This window comes from Lynx rufus, unplaced genomic scaffold, assembly GCF_022079265.1.
Source record: "Lynx rufus isolate CCGP_SWC_20201006 ecotype Redwood Valley unplaced genomic scaffold, mLynRuf1.p SCAF_3, whole genome shotgun sequence".
NCBI classification, from domain to species: Eukaryota; Metazoa; Chordata; class Mammalia; order Carnivora; family Felidae; genus Lynx; species Lynx rufus.
In genome coordinates, this window is record NW_025814845.1 from 182,272,430 (window position 1) to 182,299,637 (window position 27,208).

The 27,208-nt window shown below is 36.9% G+C and overlaps 1 protein-coding gene across 3 annotated transcripts; it reads right to left on the minus strand.

Annotated features, from left to right (window-relative positions):
- Nucleotides 1-2,044: 2,044 nt before the first annotated feature.
- FRG1 (FSHD region gene 1) lies at nt 2,045-26,204 on the minus strand. Of its 3 annotated transcripts, XM_047091325.1 has the most exons (10): nt 26,126-26,204; nt 25,936-26,010; nt 23,616-23,686; nt 15,967-16,092; nt 14,666-14,723; nt 13,133-13,247; nt 8,768-8,872; nt 6,072-6,163; nt 5,467-5,577; nt 2,045-2,370 (listed from the first exon to the last, which is right to left on the minus strand). In XM_047091325.1, exons 2-10 carry the CDS (start codon nt 25,995-25,997, stop codon nt 2,193-2,195), a joined length of 918 nt encoding a protein of 305 aa, XP_046947281.1. In that variant the 5' UTR covers nt 25,998-26,010; nt 26,126-26,204; the 3' UTR covers nt 2,045-2,192. The 3 variants fall into 3 exon arrangements, with proteins under 3 accessions (XP_046947281.1, XP_046947280.1, XP_046947282.1); XM_047091324.1 differs by having other exon boundaries at nt 2,046-2,370; nt 25,936-26,172; XM_047091326.1 differs by lacking the exon at nt 2,045-2,370 and adding an exon at nt 4,172-4,277 and having other exon boundaries at nt 25,936-26,168.
- Nucleotides 26,205-27,208: the final 1,004 nt, after the last annotated feature.

Consider the following 27,208-nt stretch of genomic DNA (forward strand, 5'->3'; position numbering starts at 1 on the left):
GAGGACGTTTCATCTTTCATTGCATTTACACCATATGGCAAATTTGTCAGTAGTTTTCTAGTATTAAAGAGGAAACTTTGGATCCTTATTACAGTAGGAACTGGGCGAGATTTCAAATTTCTAAGACATAATGTATTTGTTAGAAAAGAAAATGTTAGCATTGGGTTGAAAAATGGTACTTTATAGTTCTTTGAATGCAGGAACTTAAATAATAGAATGTATTAAAAAGAAAACAATTAGATTTAGAAATAAGACACTAAATTCAAGAAAAGAAAATTAAATCTATTAATAGCAGAGGGCATGGCACTGAGAAAGTATATCGCAAAACATTTTAAATGAAAAGTGCACTGGGTAAAGGGATGCTCTTGGAGGGTCACTCAGAGATAGAGATCAGGATGTCCAATCTCAGAAGACAGTGAAGCAAAAGCGCAATGTTTAACCCAGCTGGGCTGCAGTTAAAGTGGAGTGAGAGATCAGCTGAGCCGAGAGGACAGAATTTTTAAGGCAGATGAAAGAAAGGTGGCAACGTGAATGCTGGAGTCAGTGAAACCAAGATGGGAGACCCCATGAAGACAGACTGTGAGCCAGGTTTCAGGTGGGTCCGGACGCTCAAGAGCAGAGGGGAACTGCAATGATAATGGGTGTGGATGGTATGCCCTTCACAGCCTGAGTTGATGGTGGGGAAATGAGAAGTTTCAAAACTGATACTTGGGCCATGGTATATGATTCTCCAAGTATGGGTGCGCTGGAATGAAAGCTGAATTCAGCTTGGGAAAAACCAGAAGGGGCATTTTCATGGGAGAATTAAGTGGAAACTTTGGTTTACCCTTCTACTAAATGCTTAAGTCTTTGTCCATTTTCCTGTATTCTGGAAAGGACACACAGAATGGTGTGGAATGAAGCTACAGGAGTAAAAGGAATGTGGGAAAACAAAGTTGGTGGTCACAGGTGGAGAGGTAAAAGCAGCAGGGCTGGGATACATAGAGGGCCTGCTGGAGAGGATTTCTGGACTTAAAATGAAGAACAAGGGAACGTGCCAGAATGTTCTGTTTGCGTAGGCAGTTGGGGAAATTATTTTTCTAAACAACATGAGGAAGGAATAAATTGAAAAACATTCCTGCTGCTGTGCAAGCTGATTTAAACTAGCATTTAGGATCGAGGTGCTGTAGAACAGCCTAGGTTGGACTCCAGTCTACTAGTCTTTCCTACATAAGCACCACACTTGAGAAAGTCATTTTACACATACAGGTGAAACCAAACTGAATGAATGCTGGTTGGCTGCTAAACTGTTACCTTAGTTTTAAGTTCTCCTGAACCTAGGTATATCCCTGGGGTTTTTCTGCTATCAGTTAAAAAGCAAACGAACAAAAAACCCTTGGTGGAATATATTTAGTTGCAGAATAAGAAAATAGGGATGAATACTTATACAAACATAAAGTATAATACAGAAAAAGAAAAAACAAGACATTAGGAGCTTAAAGCACTCCTTTTTTTTTTTTTTTTCCCCCCTCCTATGTGATTGACTGTAGCCATACAACTTAATTTTGTCAAGTGGCAGTTAGGGAACTAAGGTTAGAAGTCATGACTTGATTCCCTACCATGGCATCTACTTTTATTCAGGTTTCCAACTTTTTAAAGGAATAAAGAGGTATGCTTTGTTTTTTTCCTTACAGTTCCACTTAGTATCTAAGGACCAGAATTAGGAAATTGCATGATGGAAAAATAAACACTAACAAGTAGGGCTACACCCCTTTTTCTCTACTAGCAGCACTCAGAACAGGATTGCAAAACCTCATTAGATTTGCGAAACACTCTAAGAGAAATGAACACCTGAAGATTTTAATTTAAAAGTGCTGGCTATGCACTCTGAAAAAATATTTTTAAAAGGGTTTTTTAAATGTTTTATTTATTTTATATATAGAGAGAGATAGAGCAGGAGAGAGGCAGAGAGAAAAGGAGACACAAAATCCGAAGCAGGCTCCAGTTTCTGAATTAAGCACAGAGCCCAATGCAGGGCTTGAACCCACGAACCGTGAGATCATGACCTGAACCGATGTGTGTGACAGCAATTTGGAGATGGTAAAAAAGTGAGTCAGTGAACTTGAAGATAGAAAAATTGAAATAATCTAATCTTAAATGTGAGCAGTCAAAAAAAAATTGGATGTGGGGAGCTTTTTCTTTGGTCAATGTTTTTATTTTTTATTATATATAACCTTTTTGATAAGGTTACTAGGCTGATAAATCAGGGGAATGCTTGGCCAGAACGCATCTTGATTTTTACAGTGCACTTGACTTTGAATGTGGAGCAGATGACAATATTTAGATGCATTTATTCTTGACCCCTGCCACTCTGCCAGATTGACTTCAGTCCTGTAACGGGGAGATGAATATAATACAATGACACAAATAGGAAAGAACACTTATCAGTTGCCTGAGAATCACCGCTGTCCTCCTTCAGGAGCGTATAAACTCCATGAGGGCAGCCAGTGTATATTTTTAACCTGTACCTTCCTTCCCAGTTGCCAGTACCTGTAACTAGTTCTGCTCTCTGGACTGGGGGAAGCATGAGGGTGAGCACGGTGACAGGGAATCCAGTCTCAGGTACCAAGACACTATTGGAGGCAAGACTTTAATTTCTTGAGTGAGTGTTTCTGAAAGTGTAGTTCAGATCACCTGCTTCAGAATTACCTGGACTTTTGGTTAAAATGTCAATTTTGGGATATAATTCTAGACTTGCTAAGCAGGCAAGGGTAGGTCTTGGAAATCTGCAGGTACCCTATGCAATTCTTATTTCTAGGGGTTGGGGGCTGGCAAAGGCAAGGAATAGACTGAGTCCGAGGCAGGTGTCAGAACCCTGGCACTGTTAGCATCTTGGCTGGAAAATTCCTTGTTGTAGGGGCTGCTGTCCTGTTCACTGTCAGATGGTTAGCAGCATCCCTAGTCTCTAGCCCTCTAGATGCCAGTAGCACCCCCCCTCTCAGTTGAGATTGTCTCCAGACACTGCAAAATGTCCCCTGGGAGGCAAAATAACCCCTTGTTGAGAACTACTGCTTTGGGGGACCCAAGTAGTAAGAGATGTTCCCAACCTAAAGATCAGAGGAAGAAGGAAAACACAAGATGGGTGGATGTCCAGCTCTTGGAAATGGAGTGGCAAGTTAGGGCTAGTTCTACAGCAAGAGCTCCTTTATAAGGTTGATATTGGTAGCTTAGCTTCCTTGCTGTAGAGGAGCCGTGTTACCCGAGAGCTGGTGACAGATGGAAGATAAAGGCTGAGAACTAGACAGGGTTTCGCAGCTTAAGTCAGGTCTCAATCCTGGCTGTGTATTATCAACGGGGAATCCTAAAAACATACAGATGCGTCAGCCAACCCTGGTCCTTCTGAAGCAGAATTTCCAGTGGTGAAGTCCAGGCATCTGATACACAACCTGGATTTTGGAATACTCACAGAGTTAGAGGACATCTGGAATACTGTGTTCAGGAATTCAGAAAGAGGCTAAGAATAAAGATGTCTCAGCACTGCAGACATCAGCAGTGTGTAGTGTCTGAATATCTTTAATAGCTCCGCTCCCATCCCATCCCATCCCACAAGTGAGGACAAAAGCATAATACCCGATGCACTGTGGGTAAACTGTTCTAAGTAGGGAATTTTCCCAATTTTACTCTTATCCTCCAATCTGAGCCTACTTGCTTTTTTGTAATGTTTCCTGTTCCCATTTCACTGCCTAATACCGGATTTCTTTCTCTCCTCCCAACGCCTCTGTCTAATAATGTTTGGTTTGTGTGATTTGGGCAATATTTAGAAAGCAGAATCAAAGCCTTGTTGACTGGATTGGGAGTTTCTAGCTTCCTTTTAAAGGTACCAATGAAGCACTGGTGGTAGAAAGTAAGTAATATAAACTAATACTGTAAAGCAGTAAGAGATTCATTCCATAAGCTTCACAGGAAACATGAGGTTCATAGAGTAGCACCTCATGCTTTAGGGCAGAAAATGTAGAAAAGAAAAAAAAATTCTGTGGCATGTTGAGTATGTACTCAATGTTTCAATTCCATGTGAAACACTGCAGTTAACTAAAAAGTACATCCGTGAAGATCTCAATTAAACTTGATTAATCTTATTTAAACTAGCTACAATTTCAGCAGTAATTCCATAATAGTCCAAGACCTCTGTAAAAACACTTCCATTGATTATTTTATTCAGAAAAAAAAAAACAATAGGGGGAGACAGAAACAAAAATTCTGGTCATTTGCAGTATCTATCAGCCTTCAATTTGGCTCTCCTGTTTAAACAAAGACAAATGATAAAAATTATGTAAAACATTCCATATATAGTCAGCTACTAAATATATACTCAAACTCAAATTGTGTTCTCAACTTGTTTTTTATATCACCATCCCACTTATATCAAAATATTTTAATTAAAATTTAACTTTTCAATGTTAGGTTTCATACTAAATGCATTCTGTTCTTATGAAAGCCTTTCCTAATCTTGAAGAAATGTTGCCTAAGAGCTTTTTCAATCCATAATAGAATTTTAATTGCCTCTGAATTTAAGCATGCCCTAAACTTCTATTTAACAGGGTGGCAATCTTCTATTTTCATAAGTGGTAAAAGTTACAACACACGGACCTTATGTATTTTGTGTCCACATTCTGGTATTGTTTTTTTACATCCTATTCTTATTTCTTAAAACCAGATACATGCTTTCTCAGCAGGAAAAATTCTTACATCACTTACTAACTTCAGATAACAACATGATCAACTCAGTTAACAGGAAATATATGATGAAGCATCATCTTTATCAAGTAATGTAAAGAGATGTTTTAAGACTAGTTTTGCAACACAGGACTTGAAGGAGTGGCAGATTACCACATTCTCTTTCCTTCTGGTGCTTACTTGATTTACAGTTCTAAATGTACAGCCAACCCTCTCCACTCATTTTTTTATGTTATAAATCTAGGACATTACTTACCTAAAAAGGAATAGCAATAGATAAATATTAATAATGTGCTCTGATAAATATCCTGCACACTTCTAAATTCAACTTGGTAAAAGTGCTTCCATTTCATTTATTTCATTTTATACTTGACAATTTTTAAACGGATTCATTTTTACTTCATTTTTAGGAAGCTGTACTACTCTACTAGAACCCACTGAGTTTTGAAATTTAACTACTTCTTTCTAATAGTTATAAAAAGATGATGATAAATAAATTCATGAAGGAGTTTCAGTCAAACCTGAATTTCTTACCACAAAATATGTAAGTTTTTGAAACCTGGCTATTTTTAGATATTCTTTATGGTAATCTTTTCCTAGACTTATGATGTCCTTTGTAAGTAACATTACCATGTTCACAAATTAGAAGATGAAAACTTAAGAAGTGTAATAACTGAAAAAGAACACTGGTTACACATAGGCCATTTCTACTGGATCCTGAAAATGGCTGGAAATAAGTAAAAATATACCTACCTGTCCAGAAGTGTTTCATGTAAAAATCCATCCTTCCGGGCCTTTTTGAGAATTTTACTGTCTTCTTTACTTATTTTAAGTTTGTGGTCTTGGAAGCTCTGAAATTTCTTTCTGTTAAGAAAATGCCTTTCTTGAAAATCACCTCAAACTTTGATCATACGTGTTTACTCATGAAATTACAAATATTTTTAAAGTTTTTCATTTATTTAAAAAAATTAATTGTATTTCTTTAATGACATACAGCTTTTCAGCTGCAGAGATGACCTCAGCGCTCCTCCCCGCAGAGGGCAGTGGCCTGCGCAGCACTACAAGGCCTCCCTTTCACTGAGGGGTGTTGGCCAGGGTCCCGAGTGCTGGCTCTGGAACATTGGGTCAGCATCATGTACTAATAAGCTATAGTCATTCTGTTAATGAACAGGGAGTACAGACTAACCCAAGTGACTTTAGCTTTGAAAGCCAGCAGGATAATTAGGAAAACTGAAGCTTTGAGAAAAGAAAAGCATTCAGCCTAGTTCTTTGTCCTAGAGTCTGTTATGCCTCATGTCTTTCAGGCCTTGAGAAGGACCCGTCTAACCTGTAAGGTCGAAAAGGAAAATAATACGTACACATAATTGATTTCACACTGTTTAACATTTCCTTTGTCTTCTTCTGGAATATCATCTTTTTTCTTAGTTTCTCTTTCAGCACAGGATCTAATCTGGACAATGGAGAGAACTCAACAGGTTATACATGAATCTTCCCCTTCCCCACTTATTTCTTAAGAACCCTCTAGATGATTTTTTATGCAAAAGAAGAAAACAATCACCTTAGCAATTAGATTCAGAAAAAGACAGGTTCTAGATATGTTTGTATATATGTTTATATATATATATATATATATATATGATTTATATAAATAATTGCTATTATATGTTTCTCTAGAGCCCTTGCATCAGACACGGAGAAATTTATTTAGAAAAACATTTTATAGATCAGATCCTGCTGAGCATTTAGGCAATAATTTAATTTAATGGTGGCATCAAAGTAAATATTCAAATTATTCTGTAGTGTTTATTTTATAACACTGAAAATTTAAGATAGTAGTTACTTTACTTTGCCTAGGCTGTTCACAAATCCATTAAAATTTGTAACATTACACAACTCATTTTTACCTAATTGGAATACACTCCTTCTAAATCTTCCTTATGTCCTCATAAACTGTGACAGATATTTACTATCACATGCCATAAACTGATACAGCAAGTGGGATCTACAGAATGGGGCAAGAAGGGGACAGAAGTCAGGCCCTTGAAATTGGCAATTTGCAACCTGAAGGACTGGTATTCTATCTCCAAGGATTTACATCTCTGAAGTGAGCTTTGTGGCCCCGAGCCCAATTCCAAGACTGCTTAGAAAGCAGTGACCAATAAAGCATGCACCAATGCCACGTGTGTGACAGGTCTGCTTAGTGGGGTCCTTACAGATCTGGGGAGATCACTGGCCAGTGCATGTGACAATAGTACAATACTACTTTCGGCAGAAGGGAATGTGCTCTGGTTGATAAGGTTAGGCTACAAAGGTGGATGGATGATACAGACTAGCAGAACCTGCGAAATAAAATGCAAGGTGGGAAGACTTTTGGATTATCACTGCTCAGGGCTTCTAGATACTTGACTAACCAAATGAACCCAGGGAAATATGACAGGTACTTCATTTAAAAACAGTTGTTGGGGCTCCTGGGTGGCTCAGTTGGTTAAGTGTACGACTTTGGATGAGGTCATCATCTCACAGTTCGTGAATTCGAACCCTGCGGTGGGCTCTGTGCTGACAGCTCAGAGCCTGGAACCTGCTTTGGATTCTGTGTCTCCCGCTCTCTCTGCCCCTCCCCCACTCATGCTCTCTCAAAAATAAACATAAAAAAAATTAAATATTTAAAAACAGTTGTAATTAGTGACAAATACGGCATAGTATTGTTTTTTCCATGAAGTGCAGAGTTACTGCATTTTATTTGCATCGTTTCTCTTCAAAAATCATACTTTTAGGTAAGTGAGAAATCCACCAGTATTTTTCTCATGACCTATTTCTGGAGAGGCGGTGTGGTATGGAATGTCAGTTTCCAGTCAGCTGGGTCTGGGTACATATCCCTGTTTCATTGTAGCTAGCTGTGTGACTTTCATGAAGTGACTGATCAAAATAGGTAAGGATATAAGGAGGGCTACAGGCCATCCCCTCAGAGGTAAGGTGACTAGCTACCTCCCAGGAGCACAAGGAAGATTCAAGATGATGCATGTGCCACCTTCAGCAGAGTGCCTGCAGCTACTTGCTTCTGCTTTGTTTTTGTTTTGTTTACGTAACTGCAAAGTGTTATGACTAACGCTTTTCATATACCTTGTAATTCTGCTTGTGGGAATGTGTCCTCAGATACACTTGCACAACTAAAGAAGGATGAATATTCAAAGTTTTGTGTGTTACAGCACTGTGTGAAGGAGCAAAAGACTGGAGGGAACCTAAATTTGCATTTATAAGGAAGTGATTAAATCAATTATGGTACATCCCTAAAATGGAATATCATGTAGTTGTTAAAAAAGCAAGACAAGGGGTGCCTGGCTGGCTCAGTCGGTTAAGCGTCCGACTTCAGCTCAGGTCATGAGCTCATGGTTTGTGAGTTTGAGCCCCGTGTCGGGCTCTGTGCTGACAGCTCAGAGCCTGCAGCCTGCTTTGGATTCTGTGTCTCCCTTGCTCTCTGCCCCTCCCCCACTCACACTCGGTTTCTCAATAATAATAAATAAAATTAATTAATTTTTAAAAAAAGCAAGAAAAAATTTTATACATCATGATAAGGGAAAATTTGCAAGAGACAATGTTAAGGAAAAAACTCAAGTTCTAAAGGAGTATGTATTAGAGGCTAATGTTAGTGTAAAAAGGTAGAAAATTATAAACATATCCATATTTTTATAAACTCTGGAAGGTACAGAAGGATAGCAGTGATGTCTTAATATGTTTGTATTTTAAAAATTGTGAACCATGTGAACGTACCTATTTAAAAAACTAAATTTTAAAATTCAGGCTTTAAAAAGAAAATATAGGCCTAAAAAGCATGTGGCAAAATACTAATACATGGGGGTAAGATACAGAGTAATTTTTCTACCTCATGGTACAAACCAGCCACCAGTTATGGGATTTATAATTAAAAATAAAGGTTATTTGGATCATAGTATAAAAAACTATGCATTACATCTTTAAAAGTGATGGCAAATGACTATTCAACATTTTAAAGAGATACATATGTGACATGTATTAATGTATAAAAAGTCATGATTACCTTTATCATTTCTTCTTCTCCTGCTGTTTTACTTTTCGCTTCTATATCACCTGCTTCGTTGCATCTAATAAAACAGCTATTTGAGGCCAATAGGGCCATTTTCCCCTGTAAAACAAAACAAAAAAGTCACAGGAATACCTACAAAATAATTCTTATATCTTGAGAATGAAATTCTACTCTTACCCCCAAGTCTAAAAGTAATCAGCAAAAAGAATTTGGAGAAAACATAGAAAATAAAGACATACAGAAAAGAAAACCAAATCACCTATAATCTTACTATTCAAAGATAACCACAATAAACATTTTTAGTATATTCATTCTGTTAATAAGATGAAATAGAATTGTTTCCTTTGGCCTCAAAGATCTATTGAGAATATAAATGATTTAGTTCAGCTTGAAAAATAGTTTTTAAAACAATACAAATTATAAAATTCACAGTAGTTTACTCAAATAGTACTGTTTTAAGTAAAATTTTCTTCATAATTAGAAAATATAAAAATAAAAGCTAACTTTTGGTGCCTTTGAATTTACTGCTCAGAATGTTAAGAATTAATGTCTGAGGGACTTTATGTGGCCAGAAATATTCATACTCTTTTTATTTTTTTTAATGTTTATTTTTGAGAGAGACAGAGAGAGAGAGTGCATGAACAGGAAAGGGGCAGAGAATCTGAAGTGGGCTCCGTGCTGACAGCCCCATGCACGGTTCAAATACAAGATCATAACCCAAGCCGAAGTTGGCCGCTTAACCGACTGAGCCACCCACACGCCTTGTCATACTCTTTTCAGTTGTTCAATGCCCACTGTGTTATACAGATTCTAAAAGGCAAAACGTGAAAACGAATTTTCTCGTGTATCTAAACCGAGATTTAATTAAATTTCCTTAACAAATATAAGGCTTAATTATGACTTGCAAAACTTTGAGTACCTTAAACGGACAAAATACTTACAAATACAATCATTACAAAATGTGTTAATAACTTTATATCACGCTCAGTTACAAAAGGGCTAGTAACAGTGGATGTGACTGATTTTCTTATTAAGGTGGCCAGGGCTGGGCTTTCTACCATCTGGACGACGCTTGGTGTGCGGGGTATGGCTGTATCGTCCAGTGTAATTTAAACTCGTAATTTAAAGCTGAATCCCTCTTAGCAATCAAGTTTTCCTTGTTCCATCAGGAACTTTTATGTATCTTTTTCATTTAAATATTAAAAGTTAGTGTCTTTCCCCAAAACAAAGTGCAATGAACTTTCCAAACATTCTGTGTGAGTGGTAGTATCTGGGTTATCATCATGCTGGCCTGATGATACACTAGTCTTTTCTGTTGATATAATTTTTATTGAAAGTACCTTATTATACTGGTAAGATCACCTAGAAGGGGTTGCAATCCATAAGTGGTTCATGAAATCAATTTAGTGGGTCCTGCCCAGTATTTAAAAAAAAATAAAAAAAGACACAAAAAAAGTACAACAGAATAGAAAATATTGAAGTGCACAACACGAAGATTAAATAGGTATTAAGTACAATGTGTGTACTGGGCTGCAATGTAAAAATGTTTTTCTCACTGGACCGAGGTCAAAAAAAGTTTGAAAGTTACTGACCCAGAGATTTTATCCTAGGGGATGAGGGAATGAGTCTAAATAATTCTCTCTTAGGGCACCTGGGTGGCTCAGTCGGTTGAGCGGCCGACTTCAGCTCAGGTCATGATCTCACGGTCCGTGAGTTCGAGCCCCGCCTTGGGCTCTGTGCTGACAGCTTAGAGCCTGGAGCCTGTTTCAGATTCTGTGTCTCCCTCTCTCTGACCCTCTCCCGTTCATGCTCTGTCTCTCTCTGTCTCAAAAATAAATAAACGTTAAAAAAAAAAAAAATTAAAAAAAAATAAATAAAAAAATAAATAATTCTCTCTTTTGGGGGGATGTTTGGCATATGGAAACACCGTGGGATCCTATTTTGAATTCGTTATTGTCTATTCCCAATGGTTCTACACAGTTACCAAACTCCTTTTCTACTGGTGGCTACCTATCCTTCCTGTTCTCAATACAGTATCTCCTTTTAGCTCTGTATAGATCTAAATATATAGAGCTATATAGAACTCTGTATAGAGCTTGATATAGTATCTCCTTTAGCTAGGAGACTGTTTTAGCTCTGGTATATTTTTGTTCAATCCTTACTGCTTACACAAACAGAAAAAGGAACTTATATATTATTTTTTGGAACTTAGGTATTCTGAATAAACAGACATAGACTTAACAAAATATCCTTCCATTGCTAAGTGCCTATTTACTAAGATCAATAAAAATTAATATATTATCTTCATCCTTCTTTTGTACTAAAACTTTTTGTACACTATTTGCTTTTGAGTTTTACCATGAACTCAGATGTTTATAGACTAATTTGATTTCAGTGAACCATTATTATCACTATTTACTATTTTATGCACAGATTGTCACAAGCTGGCCATAAGCTTGCTCCACTGTTCTCTTACCACAGTTTCTAATGTTTTTGAAAGCATCCATAATTTCTCCTAAGAAGGTATTCCTGAACTATCCTATTTTCCTGCCCCAAGACATAAAATGGGCTATCCTCTGAGAAATCTGGAATCTTTAATGAAAAATAAGAACTGAATCCAGGCACCAAGGGTATACAGAAATGATGGTGGGCAAAAGTATTTTTGCTATTTTCGTTACACTATTCCCCCCCAGTTTTATTGAGATATAACTGACAAAATCACTGTGTATAAGTTTAAGGTACACAGCAAAATGGTTTGACTTACACATGTTGTGAAATGATTATTTCAGTAAGTTTAGTTAGACCCATCATCTCCTGCAGGTACGATAAAAAGAAAGCATAAAATGGGAAAAAAATTTTTTCCCTTATGATGGGAACTCAGGATTTACTCTCTTAACTTTCCACTTTATTATATAGCAAGGTCAGCTGTGGTTCTCATGCTACACATTATATCTCTGGCACTTATTGTATTTATCTTGTAACTGTAAGTCTGTACCTTTTGGCCACCTTCCTCCTCTAATTCTTGCTCCCAGCACCTCTCACTCTGGTAACCACAAGTCCAATGTCTTTTTCTGAATTTAAGTGATTTATTTATTTTATTATTATTATTATTATTATTATTATTATTATTTAAGATCCCACATGTAAGGGAGATCCTACAGTTGTCTTTCTCTGTCTGACTTATTTCACTTAGCATAACGTCCTCAAGGTCCACCCATGCTGTTGCACATGGCAAGATTTACTCATCTTTTATGGCTGAATACTATTCCATTGTGTGTATGTATATATATATATGAGTATATATATATATACACCACAACTTCTTTATCCATTCATCTGTCAGTGGATGCCTAACTTGTCTCCATGTCTTGGCTCTTGTAAATAATACCCCTATAAACATGGTGGTGCAGATACCTTTTCAAGTTAGTCTTTGTTTCCTTTGGATATATTCTCAGACACGAGATTGTTGGATCATGTGGTAATTCTATTTTTAATTTTTTGAGGAGCCTCCACACTGTTTTCCATTTGGCTGTACTAGTTTACAATCCCACCAACAATGCACAAACGTTCCCTTTTCTCCACATCCTCAAAAGCATTTATCTCTTGTCTTTTTGAAGATAGCCATGCTAAGGGTCATGAAGTGACATCTTTTTGTTAAAAAAATTTTTTTTTTCAACGTTTATTTATTTTTGGGACAGAGAGAGACAGAGCATGAATGGGGGAGGGGCAGAGAGAGAGGGAGACACAGAATCGGAAACAGGCTCCAGGCTCTGAGCCATCAGCCCAGAGCCCGACGCGGGGCTCGAACTCACGGACCGCGAGATCGTGACCTGAGCTGAAGTCGGACGTTTAACCGACTGCGCCACCCAGGCGCCCCAATGAAGTGACATCTTACTGTGCTTTTGGTTCGCATTTCCCTAACAACTAGCGATGTTGAGCATCTTTTCATATACCTGTAGGCTTTTCATATATCTTTTTTGGGAAAAAAAAGTCTAGTCAGGTCTTTTGCTCATTTTTTAAAACTGGGTTGTTTTTTTGATATTGAGTTACATCAGTTCTTAAAATATTTTGGATATCAATCCCTTATCAGAAATACAGTTTGCAAATATATTTTCTCATTTTATAGGTTGTCTTTTCATTTTGTTGATTATTTCTTTTGCTGTGTTGTACTATTTTTTGACATCTTTTTTTGTGACATCTTTTTAAGGTTATGAGTTCGTATTGGTTTTCTCCAATTTAATGTATGATATTATTACATTGTTTTTTTGTTGTTTTTTTAGAATATATACTCTCATTGACTGTTAAAGACTGTATCTTACCTTGACAAGAAGCTTTATTATAAACAACAATAGCACTTACATCTTGAAAGACTGGTTCCCATTGTTCTCTTGGTCCAATTGCATCCGAACGCCCCACAACAAGTCCATCTGAATTAATACCAAGGTATTTTCCATAGCCAGATTTCAGGGCAATTCTTTAGATTAACAGAAAAGAAATGTTACAGACTAAGAAAAAGAAAATTAAATATGGAACATAAAAATAAATGTGGGTGTGTATAATAAAATTCCAGAAAAATCCAAAAATTTAAAAATGAAAATTATCAAAAGCATATGTGCCTAGTGACTACCATATCAGAAAGTGTAGTTCTCTCGACATAATTGTACATTCTAATTATAAAGCTCCCGTTGCATGCTATCAAGTCACTTCCCAGAAAAAAAATTCTATCAACTTAACATTCTCACCTCAAAACAGGAGAGTATTGTTTTACCACAGATCTTTTAATGTTATAACTTTAAAAAAACTGGAATACAAGATATAGGAAAAACAGTATCCTATTTTATATTTTAATCATTGTAAGTGATATTTGTACTTCTTTTTATTTCCTTTTTAGTTTTTATCTTTTTGTTCATTTTTCTATTGGTGTCTATTTTTTTTTCTTAGTATTATGAATCCTGTACACACATGTGAAGAATAAAAATTCATTGCTTGTTAAGGTTATTGCAAATATTTTCGTTTGCCCTTTTTATGTTTTTTCCCCCAATTGTAAAGAAGTTAGTGTTTATTGATTATTCTTCTGCTTTTATTCTTCCACCATACTTATTTGCCACTGAAAGTATAGAAGTAATAATGTGACTTTTTTAAAGAAAAAAATACGGTTTCTAACTTCTTAGTTTACCAATCTTTTATGATGCCAAGGGATTGATTTTATATTCACTTATAGTTAATATAATACGAATCATTATCATGTTGATGCAGCTAATTATTAGAATACTGAAATTCCATTTCTGCGTGTACTACCCAAAGTATCATTCTGTACTTTTGCACTGTGAGAATATAAAAAGTCAGCTTATGAAATGGTTGTAAAACTAGTGAGTAAAATATTCTTTTGCTCTTTATGACTATGTAACTTCTCTACTGGTTTTAACAATATTCCTTCCTTCTATCTTCCTGTTTATCTCTTCACTTATGACCAGTGAGTTTACGTATCACAGCAACATCAGACTCCGTTGTGTCTTATATCTGTTTTCTTCACATGATCTTTCTTCTAATCTACATCTTATTTGGCCTGTGACAGTATTAATCTTCATTTTTTTCTAGCCTAATATTATATATTGCTAGGAATCATCGTGTATGCTTTTATTTGGAGCTTTAATTCTCTTTCGAAGACACAGTAACTGCAAATGAAATTTAATAATACCTAAATATGGGATATATACATATTGTAAGTTTAAAATTTCACAAAATACACTTCAAAAAGATTGTTTTGTTTTTTACCTCAAAATTACTCTGTGGAATTAAGTTGACTTAATTAATTAGCTATATATTGGAATTTTTCAGTGAAAAAAATGAAAAAAAAATAAAAGGTTATTAATTATAGTTCAACTTAGTTACCTGGAATCAGACAATTTGACAGCTGTAAACTGCTCTGGAGGACTAGGGCCCTCATCAACTATGGAGAAAAAAGCATTTTGAAATAATTTGACATTTGTTACAAATATACATGTAAAGATATTCTTCAGCTTTAAAAAAAATATTTTCTCTTAAAATTAATTAAGAGTATTTTGATATTTTGATACAATATACTATTCAGATTCAAAGTATCAAGATCTACTTTATCTCCTTATAACTACAATATTAGTTTTACATCCTGAATAGGTAAGTCAGCATGATGCTTAGGCTTATAAGATATTTTCTTTTTGGGGCACCTGCGTGGCTCAATGCGTTAAGCATCCAACTTCAGTTCAGGTCATAATCTCACAGTTCATGAGTTTGAGCCCTGTGTTGGGCTCTGACAGCTCAGAGCCTGGAGCCTGCTTCGGATTCTGTGTCTCCCTCTCTCTCTGTCCCTCCCACATCGTGCTCTCTCTAAGAATAAATAAACATTAAAAAAAGTTATTTTCTTTTTGTGTTTTAAAATGCACTCAGTACAGGGATGCCTGGGTGGCATGGTTGGTTAAGTGTCCAGCTCCTAAATAAAGAAAAAGTGTCTGGCTCTTGATCTCAGCTCAGGTCATGATCTTGCAGTTAGTGAGTTCGAGCCCTGCATCAGGCTCTGCGTGGATGATGTGGAGCCTGCTTGGGATTCTGTCTTTCTCTCTGCCCTTCCCCTGCTTGTGTGCTCTCTCTCTCTCAAAATAAATAAACTTAAAAAAATATATATATATATAAAATGCACTCAGTACATAGACAAATAAGCACTTAATATTTAAAAAAGTAAATGCTTTAACTTATTCAAGGGATGGACATTCAGACCAAAACACACTGCTTTTTATCTTCAGTGACTTCATATCTCATTAGCGCTTATTCTGATGTGCTAGAAGGAATAACAAAACTTTAAGTTGTCAATAATGCTCCAGGTTAGTTTTGGTAAAAGATCTAAAGAATAAAGGAATCAAAGCTTTGACTCAACCAGGTTTCCCTTTCAATTTCAATTATTCATATTGTTTTCAATTTCTAGAAATACTCTTCTGGAACCATATAGAATGTTTTCAAATGCTTATAACTAAAAAAGAAGGATCTGTCAATATGTGGTAAATATTAAGGAAGGAAAAAAGGTGAAAAGTCAAATGCAATGGATTTGTTTCTTTGGAATATACTGGATATTAGTTAGAATTTGGCCTAAGTGAATGAATGTCATAAAATATATAGTGTCAGTGGTCTTTTCCCTTTCATTGCTTCTACTAGACACAAACCTTCTTTATGTGGAGCTCCCAGTGTAAAAAGTCCATTGTCAAGTGCGTGTATATAGGTTCCTTTATCCATTTCAATTGCTATGGTTCCTGAAATTTCACCAAAGTTTGTTACTGTCCACCAGATTCCTAAAAAGTAAAATCAGTATTTTAAATTTGTTAGATTTGATACAAGGGTATTTGTTCTTGCTGTTGTAACTTATTTTGTAAAACTTTCGACTTTGCATTTGTAAGAAACAATACAGAACAATCTCTATACCCTTTATTCAATTCTCCCAGTGGTAACATCTTGCATGACTATATAGTACGATATCAAAACCAGGAGATTATTACCCTTTATACAAACCATGAGCCTTATTCAGATTTCATCAGTTTTACACATACTCATCTGGGTGTTTATATATGTATGTGTATAGATATGACTACCACCACAATGAAGATTACATTTTTTTTCTAACATAAAATAGCAGAGCATGTGAAGACACAAAATGATAGAGAATAGTCTCTTTCATTCCATCCCCCAGCCATCCATAATTACTTTTCAGAGGCAATGACTGTAATAACCTGTTTCTTATGTAACCCTCCAGAAAGACTTCCCAGCACAGTATTTTTTTTTCAAGTTTTTATTTAAATTCCAGTTAGTTAACATACAGTATAATCTTCATTTCAGGTGTATAAATTAGTGATTCATCACTTACATACAACACCCAGTGCTCATCACAACAAGTGCCCTCCTTAATACCTGTCACCATGCCCCCACCCACCTCGCTTCCAGCAACCCTCAGTTTGTCCTCTATAGTTAAAGAGTCTGTTTTCTGGCTTCTCCCTTTCTCTTTTTTCCCCTGTGTTCATCTGTTTTGTTTCTTAAATTCCACATATGAGTGAAATCATATGGTATCTGTCTTTCTCTGACTTACTAGGCTTAACATGATACTTTCTAGCTCCATCCACATCATTGCAAATGGCAAGACTTCATTCTTTTTTTTATGGTCTAGCACAGTATTCTTAACCAAGATTTCAGATTAGAAACAAAATGAGAAGCTATATACACTAGATATACAAATAGAAATGGGTTTCTTTTTTTTATTCATTTTAAAATTCAAGTATAATTAATATACAGTGTTACATTAGTTTCATATGTACACTATAATAATTCAGTAATTCTATACATTTCTCAGTGCTCATCAAGATAAGTGTACTATTTTTAAAAATTTTTTTTTAATGTTTATTTTGAGAGACAGAGTACAAATGAGCAGAGAGAGCAGAGAGAAAGGAAGGCAGAGAATCCAAAGCAGACTCCACACTGTCAACACAGAGGCCCAATGTGGGGCTCGAATTCACAAACTGTGGGATCATGACCTAAGCCGAAATCAAGAGTTGGAGGCTCAACCGACTGAACCACCCAGGTGCCCCAAGGTAAGTGTCCTTTTAATTCTCTTTCACCTATTCCCCTATCCATGCTGCACATAAATGCAATCCCTATCAAAATACTAACATTTTTCACAGAATTAGAATAATCCTAAAATTTATGGAATCACAAAAGATCCCGAAGAGCCAAAGCAATCTTGAAAAAGAACAAAGCTGGAGGTATCACAATCCTAGATTTTAAGATATACTACAAAGCTGTGGTAACAAAAACATGATACTGGCATCAAAACAGACACATAGATCAATGGAACAAAACAGAGTCCAGAAATAAGCCACACTTTTATGGTAAATTAATTTATGACAAAGACGGCAAGAATATAGAATGGGGAAGACAATCTTCAACAAACGATACTAGGGAAACTGGACCTCTTTCTTACACCACATACAAAAATAAATTCAAAATACAGACCTAAATGTGAGACCCGAATCCATAAAATTCCTACAAGAAAACATAGGCAAGTATCCATCCCTCCCGATTCTTTGACATCAGTCATAGATAACATTTTTCTAGATATGTCTCCTCTGGCAAAAGAAACAAGAGCACAATTAAACTATTGAGACTATACCAAAATGAAAAGCTTTTGCGCAGTGAAGGAAACCATCGATGAAACAAAAAAGGCAACCTACTGAATGGGAGAAGCTCGTTGCAAGTGATACATCCAATAAGGGGTTAATATCCAAACTGTATAAAGAACTTACACAACGGGCTCTGTGCTGACAGCTCAGAGCCTGGAACCTGTTTCAGATTTTGTGTCTCCCTCTCTCTGACCCTCCCCCATTCATGCTCTGTTTCTCCCTGTCTCAAAAATAAAAAACAAACCTTAAAAAAAAAAGATTAAAAAAAAAAGGGGACGCCTGGGTGGCTCAGTCGGTTAAGCATCTGACTTCGGCTCAGGTCATGATCTCGCGGTCTGTGAGTTCTAGCCCCGCGTCGGGCTCTGTGCTGACAGCTCAGAGCTTGGAGCCTGTTTCAGATTCTGTGTCTCCCTCTCTCTCTGACCCTCCCCCTGTTCATGCTCTGTCTCTCTCTGTCTCAAAAATAAAAAATAAACCTTAAAAAAAAATTAAAAAAAAAAGAACTTACACAAGTGAACACCAAAAAAAATCCAAATAATCCAATTAAAAAATAGGCAGAGGACCTGAATAGAAAATTTTCCAAATAAGACATACACGCAGAAAATGCTTAACATCACTAATCATGAGGGAAATGCAAATTAAAACCACAATGAGATAGGATTTTAACACCTGTTAGAATGGCTAAACTAAAAAAGACAAGAAATAACAAGTGTTGGCAAAGATGCGGAGAAAAATGAACGCTTGCGCATTGTTGGTGGGAATGTGAAGTGGAACAACCACTGTGGAAAAGAGTATGGGGTTTCCTCAAAAACTTAAAAGTACAATTACCATGCCATCCAGGAATTCCACTATTGGGTATTTACTCAAAGAAAACAAAAACACTAATTCAAAAAGATATATGCATTTCTATGTTTATTGTATGAGTTTGTTCCTGGGCTTTTTGTTCTTTCTGTTCTATTGATCTATGTATTGTTTTTATGCTAATACACAACCTTTTTGATTAGTACAGCTTTGTAATATAGTTTGAAATCAGGAAGTATGGTTCCTCCAGCCTTATTCTTTCTTTAGCTTGTTAGCTATCTGGGGTCTTTGTGGTTTCATACAAATTTTAGGATTGTTTATTCATTATTTGTGAAAAATGCCACTGGAAATTTGATAGGGATTGCAGCGAATATGCAGATTGCCTTGGGGTAATTGCTTTTAACAGTTTAATTCTTCTGATCCATGAGCATGGGCTCTCTCCATTTGTCTGTCCTCTTCAATTTCTTTTATCACTGTCATAGTTTTCAAGTACAGGTCTTTCACATCCTTGGTTAAATTTATACCTAGGTTTTTTATTCTTTTTGGTGCAATTGTAAATGGGATTAATTTCTCTTTCTGGTAATTCATTATTAACGTACAGAAATGCAACAGATTTCTGTATGTTTATTTTATATCCTGCAACTTTACTGAATTCATTTATTAGTTCTAACAGTTTTTTGGTAGAGTCTTTAGGGTTTTCTATATATAAGATCATATCATCGGTCTACAGTGACAGTTTTATTTCTTCCTTTCTGATCTAGATGCTTTTTCTTTTTTCTTTTTTGCCTACTTGCTTTGGCTAGGATTTCCAATACTGTGTTGGATACAAGCGGCATGAGTAGGTATCCTTGTCTTGTTCCTGGTCTTAGAGGAAAAGCTTTCACATTTTCTCTGTTGAGTATGAAACTAAATTGTACTTTAGCTAAAGAAGAAATGTATCAGTCATTAATAAGATATTAGATGGACATTAAGGAATTCTTATTAATTTTGTTAGGTCTGATAATGACATACTCTTATGTATTAAAAGGCAGAGCAAAACAGAAGAGAGAGAGGGACTGACTTTATAAGCAATGTACATTTATGTATACATGGATAGAATGACATAATACTTGTGTTTTACTTTAAAATTCTCCAGGGGATGCCAGGGTGGTTTAGTTAGTTGGTTGTCCAACTCTTAATTTCAGCTCAGGTCATGATCTCATGGTTCATGAGACAGATCCCTGTGTCAAGCTCCACGCTGATGGTGTACAGCCTGCTTGGGATTCTCTCTCTCCCTCTCTTTGCCCCTCCCTCTGCTCATGCGTACTCTCTCTCTCCCAAAATAAATAAATAAAACATTTAAAAAAATAAAACAAAACAAAATAAAATAAAAATTCTCCAGAAAGAAGTGTGTATAGGGTATTATTTCAGAGTAGTAAAGTATGTAAATGAAACAAGACTGTCAAAATAATGATCGTTACTAATGACGGGGGTATGGGCACATGGGAAATTCATTATTTTTTTCTACTTATGTATTAGTTTGAAAATTTCCATACAACAAAGTTTTTAAAAATTGAATTTATCACACTGCACAAGATTTCCTATTCATCTAAACAGGGAAGGCTTTTTGTAACCAATAAAAAATTAGTAAAATTTTCACTTCTATGAAGTTGGACTTTACCTGATATCATATACACAAATTAATTCAAAATGGATCAAAGACCTAAATTTATGAGTTAAAACTATAAAACTCTTAAAAGAAAACATATGGTAGAAGCCTCATGATATTAGATTTGGCAATCATTTCTTTCATAGGACACCAATGGCACAAACAACAAAAGAAAACTAAGACAAATTAGACTCATCAAAATGAAAATCTTTTGTGCACCACAGGACACTATCAACAGAGTAAAAAGACAACCCACAGAATAGGAGAAAATATTTGTAAATCACATATCTATTAAGGGATTAATATCCAGAATATATAAAGAATACTTGAAACTCAGTTCAAAAAATGGGCAAAGGACTTGAATAGATGTTTCTCCAAAGAAGATATACAAATGGCCAATGAGCACATGAAAATTGCTTGATATTGCTAATCACTAGGGAAATGCAAACTGAAACCATAATGAGATACCATTTCATACCCATTATGATGGGTATTATCATGAAACCAGAAATAATAAGTGTTGGTGAGGATATGGAGAAAATGGAACCCCCATGCACTGTCGGTGGGAATGTCAAATGGTACAACCACTATGCAAATGGTATGGAGTTTCCTCAAAAAACTAAAAACGGAACTACCATATGATCCAGCAATTCCACTTCCAGATATACGACCAAAAGAATTGAAAGCTTTGCTTTGAAGAGGTATCTGTACAGCCATATTCATCGCAGAATTATTCACAACAGTCAAAAAGTGGAAGCAACCCATGTGTCCATTGAAAGATGAATGGATAAACGAAATGTGGTCAATGTGCACAATGAAGTATTATTCAGTCTTAAAAATGAAGGAAATTCTGACACATGCTACAATATGGATAAACCTTGAAGACATCACCTGATTTCAAAACATTATGAAGTGACAGTAATCAAGACAAATATATCAGTAGAATAACAGACGAATCAATGGAACAGAAATATGTCAACACACATAAAGTCAACTGATTTTTGACAAATATATCAAAGAAGTTTAATGGAAAAGGAAAGTGTTCAACAGTGGTGCTGGAACAATTGGATATCAATATGAAAAAATGAAAAAAGAACCTCTGGGGCGCCTGGGTGGCACAGCTAAGTAAGCATCCAATTCTTGATTTCAGCTCAGGTCATGATCTCAGTTTGTGAGTTCAAGCCCCAGGTTTGGCAATGTGCTGAGAGTGTGGAGCCTGGTTAGGATTCTCTTTCTCTTCCTCTCTCTCTGCACCACCCCCCTCAAAATAAATAAATAAACATAAAAAAAAGAACCCTGCCTCCTTACACCATACCAAAAATTAATTTGAAATAGATCACAGATCTAATGTAAAAGCTAAAACTATGAAGATTTTTAAAGAAAATATATAAGAATTTCTTCATGACTTTGGAGTAAGTGTTAATTTCTTAGACTGAAGACATAAGGTGGTAGCCATAATAGAAAAAAAAAGGTAATAAAGTTTTATAAAAACTAAAAACTTACATATATATGTATATATATATCAAATCATGATGTTGTACACCTAACACTAATACAATGTCACGTGTGAATTTTATTACAGTTGAAAAAAATTTCTAACTTTTGCTTTTAGAAAAATTCCATTTCAGCAAATTAAAAGTCAAACCACAGACTGGGAGCAAAGACTGATAACAGAACTGTATTAATTCTTGGTGAGGGGTATAAAATGGCACAACCACTTTCAAAAATTCTTGGTGGTTTCTTATACAGTTAAATATTCACCTATCTTTTGACATAGCAGCTCCATGTCTAGATATCTAGCCAAAATATTTACTCTAATTTGAGAATTGTTGATTTGCTATTTCAAAATAAAGTGAGATTTTCTAGAATATTAGCTTTATACCATTTCATATAAAATGTAAAGGAGCCATAATTTATGAAATTTCAAAATGCAACTGGCCCAGTTTTAAAAGAGGAAAAAAATTGCCTTAAAGTATAGATGTGGAAAGGATAGAAGGACTGAATAGAAAACAGGCTGGTTAAATGTGTTTGGGTCAGTTTATCTCTGGTACCATTTACAGGCCACTGAGATGCTCTGTTCTGTTCAATTAAGATTTTCATTCATTTCACGGTATACAAAATAATCACTTTTGCTATCCATTACTGTTCCTTTAGGGACATGCATATCACTGGCTTCTACAATTAAAATGCATAGACGTTCAAAGAAAATAATTTGTGAAATATATTTGATTAGATAATATTTATAGCAGGTCTTTAAAATTATGTTCAGAATCTCTAGGATATTATGGCATTATCGTATTTTAAATCAGAGAGCTGCGTTTCCTTTCTCTGTGTTTTGTTCTGATGATGAAAAAAAGGCATCAGTGACATCTACTGTGGCAGACAATAAAAGGGATCCACAACTGTAAATAATATTGAACACTTTAAGAAAACTATAAACAGGTCATAAGTTCTTTTGACTTTCTTTATACTACTTAATCCCTAAGAATTTTTTTTTTTTTTTTAATGTTTATCCATTTTGTTGAGACAGAGAGAGAGACAGAGCATGAATGGGGGAGGGTCAGAGAGAGAGGGCGACACAGCATCTGAAACAGGCTCCAGGCTCTGAGCTGTCGGCACAGAGCCCGATGCGGGGCTCGAACTTCCAGACTGAGAGATCGTGACCTGAGCCGGAGTTGGATGCTCAACTGAATGAGCCACCCAGGTGTCCTTAAGAAAATATTTTTAAAGGCATCTCAACCTGTGTTAACTTTTTGCAGAGTAAAGTATAGAAAACTGGGGGACCTGGGTGGCTCAGTCAGTTAAGCATCTGACTCTTGATTTTGACTCAGGTCATGATCTCACGGTTAGTGGTATCAAGCCCACGGATTCTCTCTCTGCCCCTCCCCTGCTCGTACTCTCTCTCTCTCTCTCTCTCTCTCTCTCTCTCTCTCGCTCTCTCTCAAAAAAAAAAAAAAAAAAGTAGATGGGGCGCCTGGGTGGCTCAGTCGGTTGAGCGTCGGTCTTCGGCTCAGGTCATGATCTCGTGGTCATGGGTTTAAGCCCCGTGTCGGGCTCTGTGCTGACAGCTCAGAGCCTGGAGCCTGCTTGGGATTCTGTGTCTCCCTCTCTCTGCCCCTCCCCCACTCATGCTCTGTCTCTTTCTGTCTCAAAAGTAAATCTAAACGTAAAAAATTTTTAAAAAGTAGAGAAAACTTACCAACAATATCAAGCTGAGTTTCTTCATCTTCTTCTCTTTTTCTCTTCTTCTCTTTGCTCTTTTTCTTCTTACTGCAGGAGATAATTCATATAGATGAGTTTAGAAATATGAATTTGATGTTAAGTATCACAAAATGGAATCTTAGAGGAATCTTTTAAGCTGACCATAGATTTATGAGTTATTGATTTACAGTTATCTACACTGATATGCCCTCTTCTAATCCTGAGAACTCACTTCTGATCCTGTATGTATTGTGTTATAGTTAAGAGAACAGACTCTGGAGCCAGACTGCCTTTTTAATCCTGATACTGTCATTTCTGAGCTCTCTGACTTTTGGAAAACTACTTAATCTCTTGTCAGTTTCTCACCTATAAAATGAGGATAATAATTTAACTGCTCTTAAGGTTACTGTGAGGACTGAGAGTTAACTCATACCTTCATATATTGCTGGTAAAAATGTAAAATGGTATAACCACTTTAGGAAACAGTTTGGGGTTCTTCAAAAAGTTAAATACAGAGTTACCATATGACCTAACAATTTACTCCTAGGTATATACCTAAGAGAAATGAAAACACATGTCGACACGAAAATTTTATAACAATATTCATAGCAGCATTATTCATAATGCCAAAAAGTGGAAACAACCCAATGTCCATCAACTAATGAATAGATAAACAAAATGTGTTGTATCTATACAGTGGAATATTATTCAGCCATAAAAATAAGAGTAGTGATACATGCTACAATGTGGATGAAATCAGATACAAACGGCCGCATACTGTAGGACTCTATTTGTATGAGATATTCTGAACAGACAAACTGATATGGACAGAAAGCAGATTAGGGGAAGAGTGAAATGGAGAGTGACGGCTAATGATAATGGGGTTTCCTTCTAAGATGATGAAAATGTTCTGCGACTTGATAGTGGTGAATTTTGTGAACACACTGAAGACCACAAAACCGTACTTTAAAAGGTGAATTTTATGGTATATCTATTATATCTCAGTAATAAGAAAGAAAAAAATCCAGGGGTGGTTAAAAAAAAAGTTATAAGCAAAGTGCTTAGAATAGTTCTTGGCACATAGTAAGTGCTGTATATGTGTTAATTAAGATAGAGTTGTGATAATTATAAGATACACTTGTTTGTGTTTTCACCATAACATAAACTTTCAGAAGTTAACTCCCATCTCTCCTGTAAAATCAGAGAGTACAAGTTTCAGATTTATTCCGGATAAATTCTTTGTGATTCCAGACTCCGAGGCAGAGTTCCCAGCGGCAGAGGTTTCAGCTTGCTCCTTGACACGTTCATCTTACCTAAAAGTACCAAACACTGTCCCTGAGACAGGATGAAATGCTTTACGCTTGTATGAATAATCAATCCTGAGCAAACCGGCCAGGTAAAAAGAGAGGTGGAGATTGGAATGGGCAGATACCTTCTCCTAAAAATCTACTAATTATAAATCACTACAACCTTTGCTTGCATTTGGCTCTAGTTACTGTACATGGTATCTAATCCTAAGAATTCTTTTATAGTACCACTAATATTTCCTAATAAATGAGTAAATGGAAGTTCAAGAATGTTAACGAATTTGCCACAAATCGCAAAACTGGTGCCAGTCACCAGTGGCAGTCGCAACTGGTGGCAGTCGAGATGTGAGCCCATATCCCTCTCAAAACGCACATCTGCATATTGTATTAAATTAATTAAGAATCTGGGCGCCTGGGTGGCTTGGTCGGTTGGGCGGCCGACTTCGGCTCAGGTCACGATCTCGCGGTCCGTGAGTTCGAGCCCCGCGTCGGGCTCTGGGCTGACAGCTCAGAGCCTGGAGCCTGTTTCGGATTCTGTGTCTCCCTCTACCCCTCCCCTGTTCATGATCTGTCTCTTTCTGTCTCAAAGATAAATAAACGTTAAAAAAAAAAATTAAGAATCTTTTGGGGAAGGCGGGAAACAAGAGTGAAAATAATGGCTTTTAATAAAGGAATTCATTGTTATGGCCTACATCATAAGACTAAGACCCTATCATGCGGAGGTCTGGAGGGGAACCTTATCAAGGCACCCAAACTCGTGGCTCCTGGGTCTCGCTCTCCCGTCTCCTCCCTTTTGAAGGCGCGACAGTCATGGCGCGTCTCTGGGGCGGCGTCTGTCCAGGTCTGTCCAGGTGCCAGGAACGGAGTCGCAGCATCAATCCCTGTGGGACCAGGGGCCAGGCCCAGGGGCTGGGAGCATGAATAACAGATCTCTAAAGGCTTCCGCAAGAGTCTCCGCGGGGGAGGGGAAGGCGGAGTACGCACAAACTCCCGCACAAACTTTGGTCTTACCTCTTAGCCTTGGTTCCCTTGAGCACGAGTTTGGTGGACTTCACATAGGAGTATTCGGCCATGGTTCTGGGGACACTGTATAAAGAGGTGAGAGCGGGCTCAGGGCAAAATACCTTCACTGAAGTAGGCACGCGCGCGGGAGTGCCAAAAATAGAAACAGAGGGTAGACTCCCTGGAAAGCGCAAGTTACCGCGGGAGTGAATCCCTTCTGAGTCCTCGGTGTTTTTCACCCGACCGTTGAATTCTACTTCCTGTTTACTCTCTGGGACTACGGCAACTGCAGAGGGCCGAAATACGTCAGGGTTCATTTGCTTGGGGCTTCTCGAAGTAAGAGAGCCAGGAGAGAGCGCCCTCTGGTGGGCGTAAAGGGTCTAATAGCTGTGGTTAGCACCTCAGCTCCTCTTGTGGTTTTCTCCTGCTAGGTCACCTGGGTGGGCGACAGTTTGATGGGCAAGAGGGTGAAATGACTCAATCAGTGCTCCTCCTTCTACTAGCTATGAACTGGGCCTGACTACCTGGCACGGCAGAATGCATTTTTGGGCCTTGGACGACTTACAAGCCATTTCAATTCCATCAACTTTTCTTGTATTAACTAGGGAGACTTGAGTAATGTACAGAAAACAGCTAGGGAGTAAAATAAAAGATAATCACGTACATAAATTTGGGCCACAGATTTCACAAGCGCTGTAGGAATGTGGGTGGAGGTGGGGTGGGAGGTGGACGTTGAAAACTATCAGAATCAGGGAAGTCTTTCTGTGTAGGGTGGGTCTTGAGAGATGTTTTCACAGTGTCTGTCACTAGTTCCGCCTGCTCCAATCTCTTCGACAGTTCTATAGTTCACCTCTCTGATTCCATTTTCTCCCGCTTCCAAACCATCTCCTATAATGCTACCCGAATGATCTTTCTAGAGAAAAAGCTGCTTATTCTCCTATCTGAAATCTATTTAAGGCAGCCTATTACCTTTGGGAGGGAAAATCCTGGAATCACTCAATAAACTATTGACAATCTGGCCTCTTTTCCCACCACTTAACCTTTTGCCATCTTAGTTCAGGTTACAGCAAATCCTTGGAAATGTCTGAATGCTCTGTGTTTACTTCTGTTTGCTTCGAATGCTGCCCTTTTCCTCTTTTCCCACACTCTTCCCTTGGCCTTGTTTTTCAGTCTTTAAGACAAACTCAGGCATTATTTGTTCCTGTGAATGTTAATAAAGATAAGCCTCACTAAAATGGAGAAAGGAGGAGAGTAGAGCAAGTTAGAAGGGGAAGCCTTACCC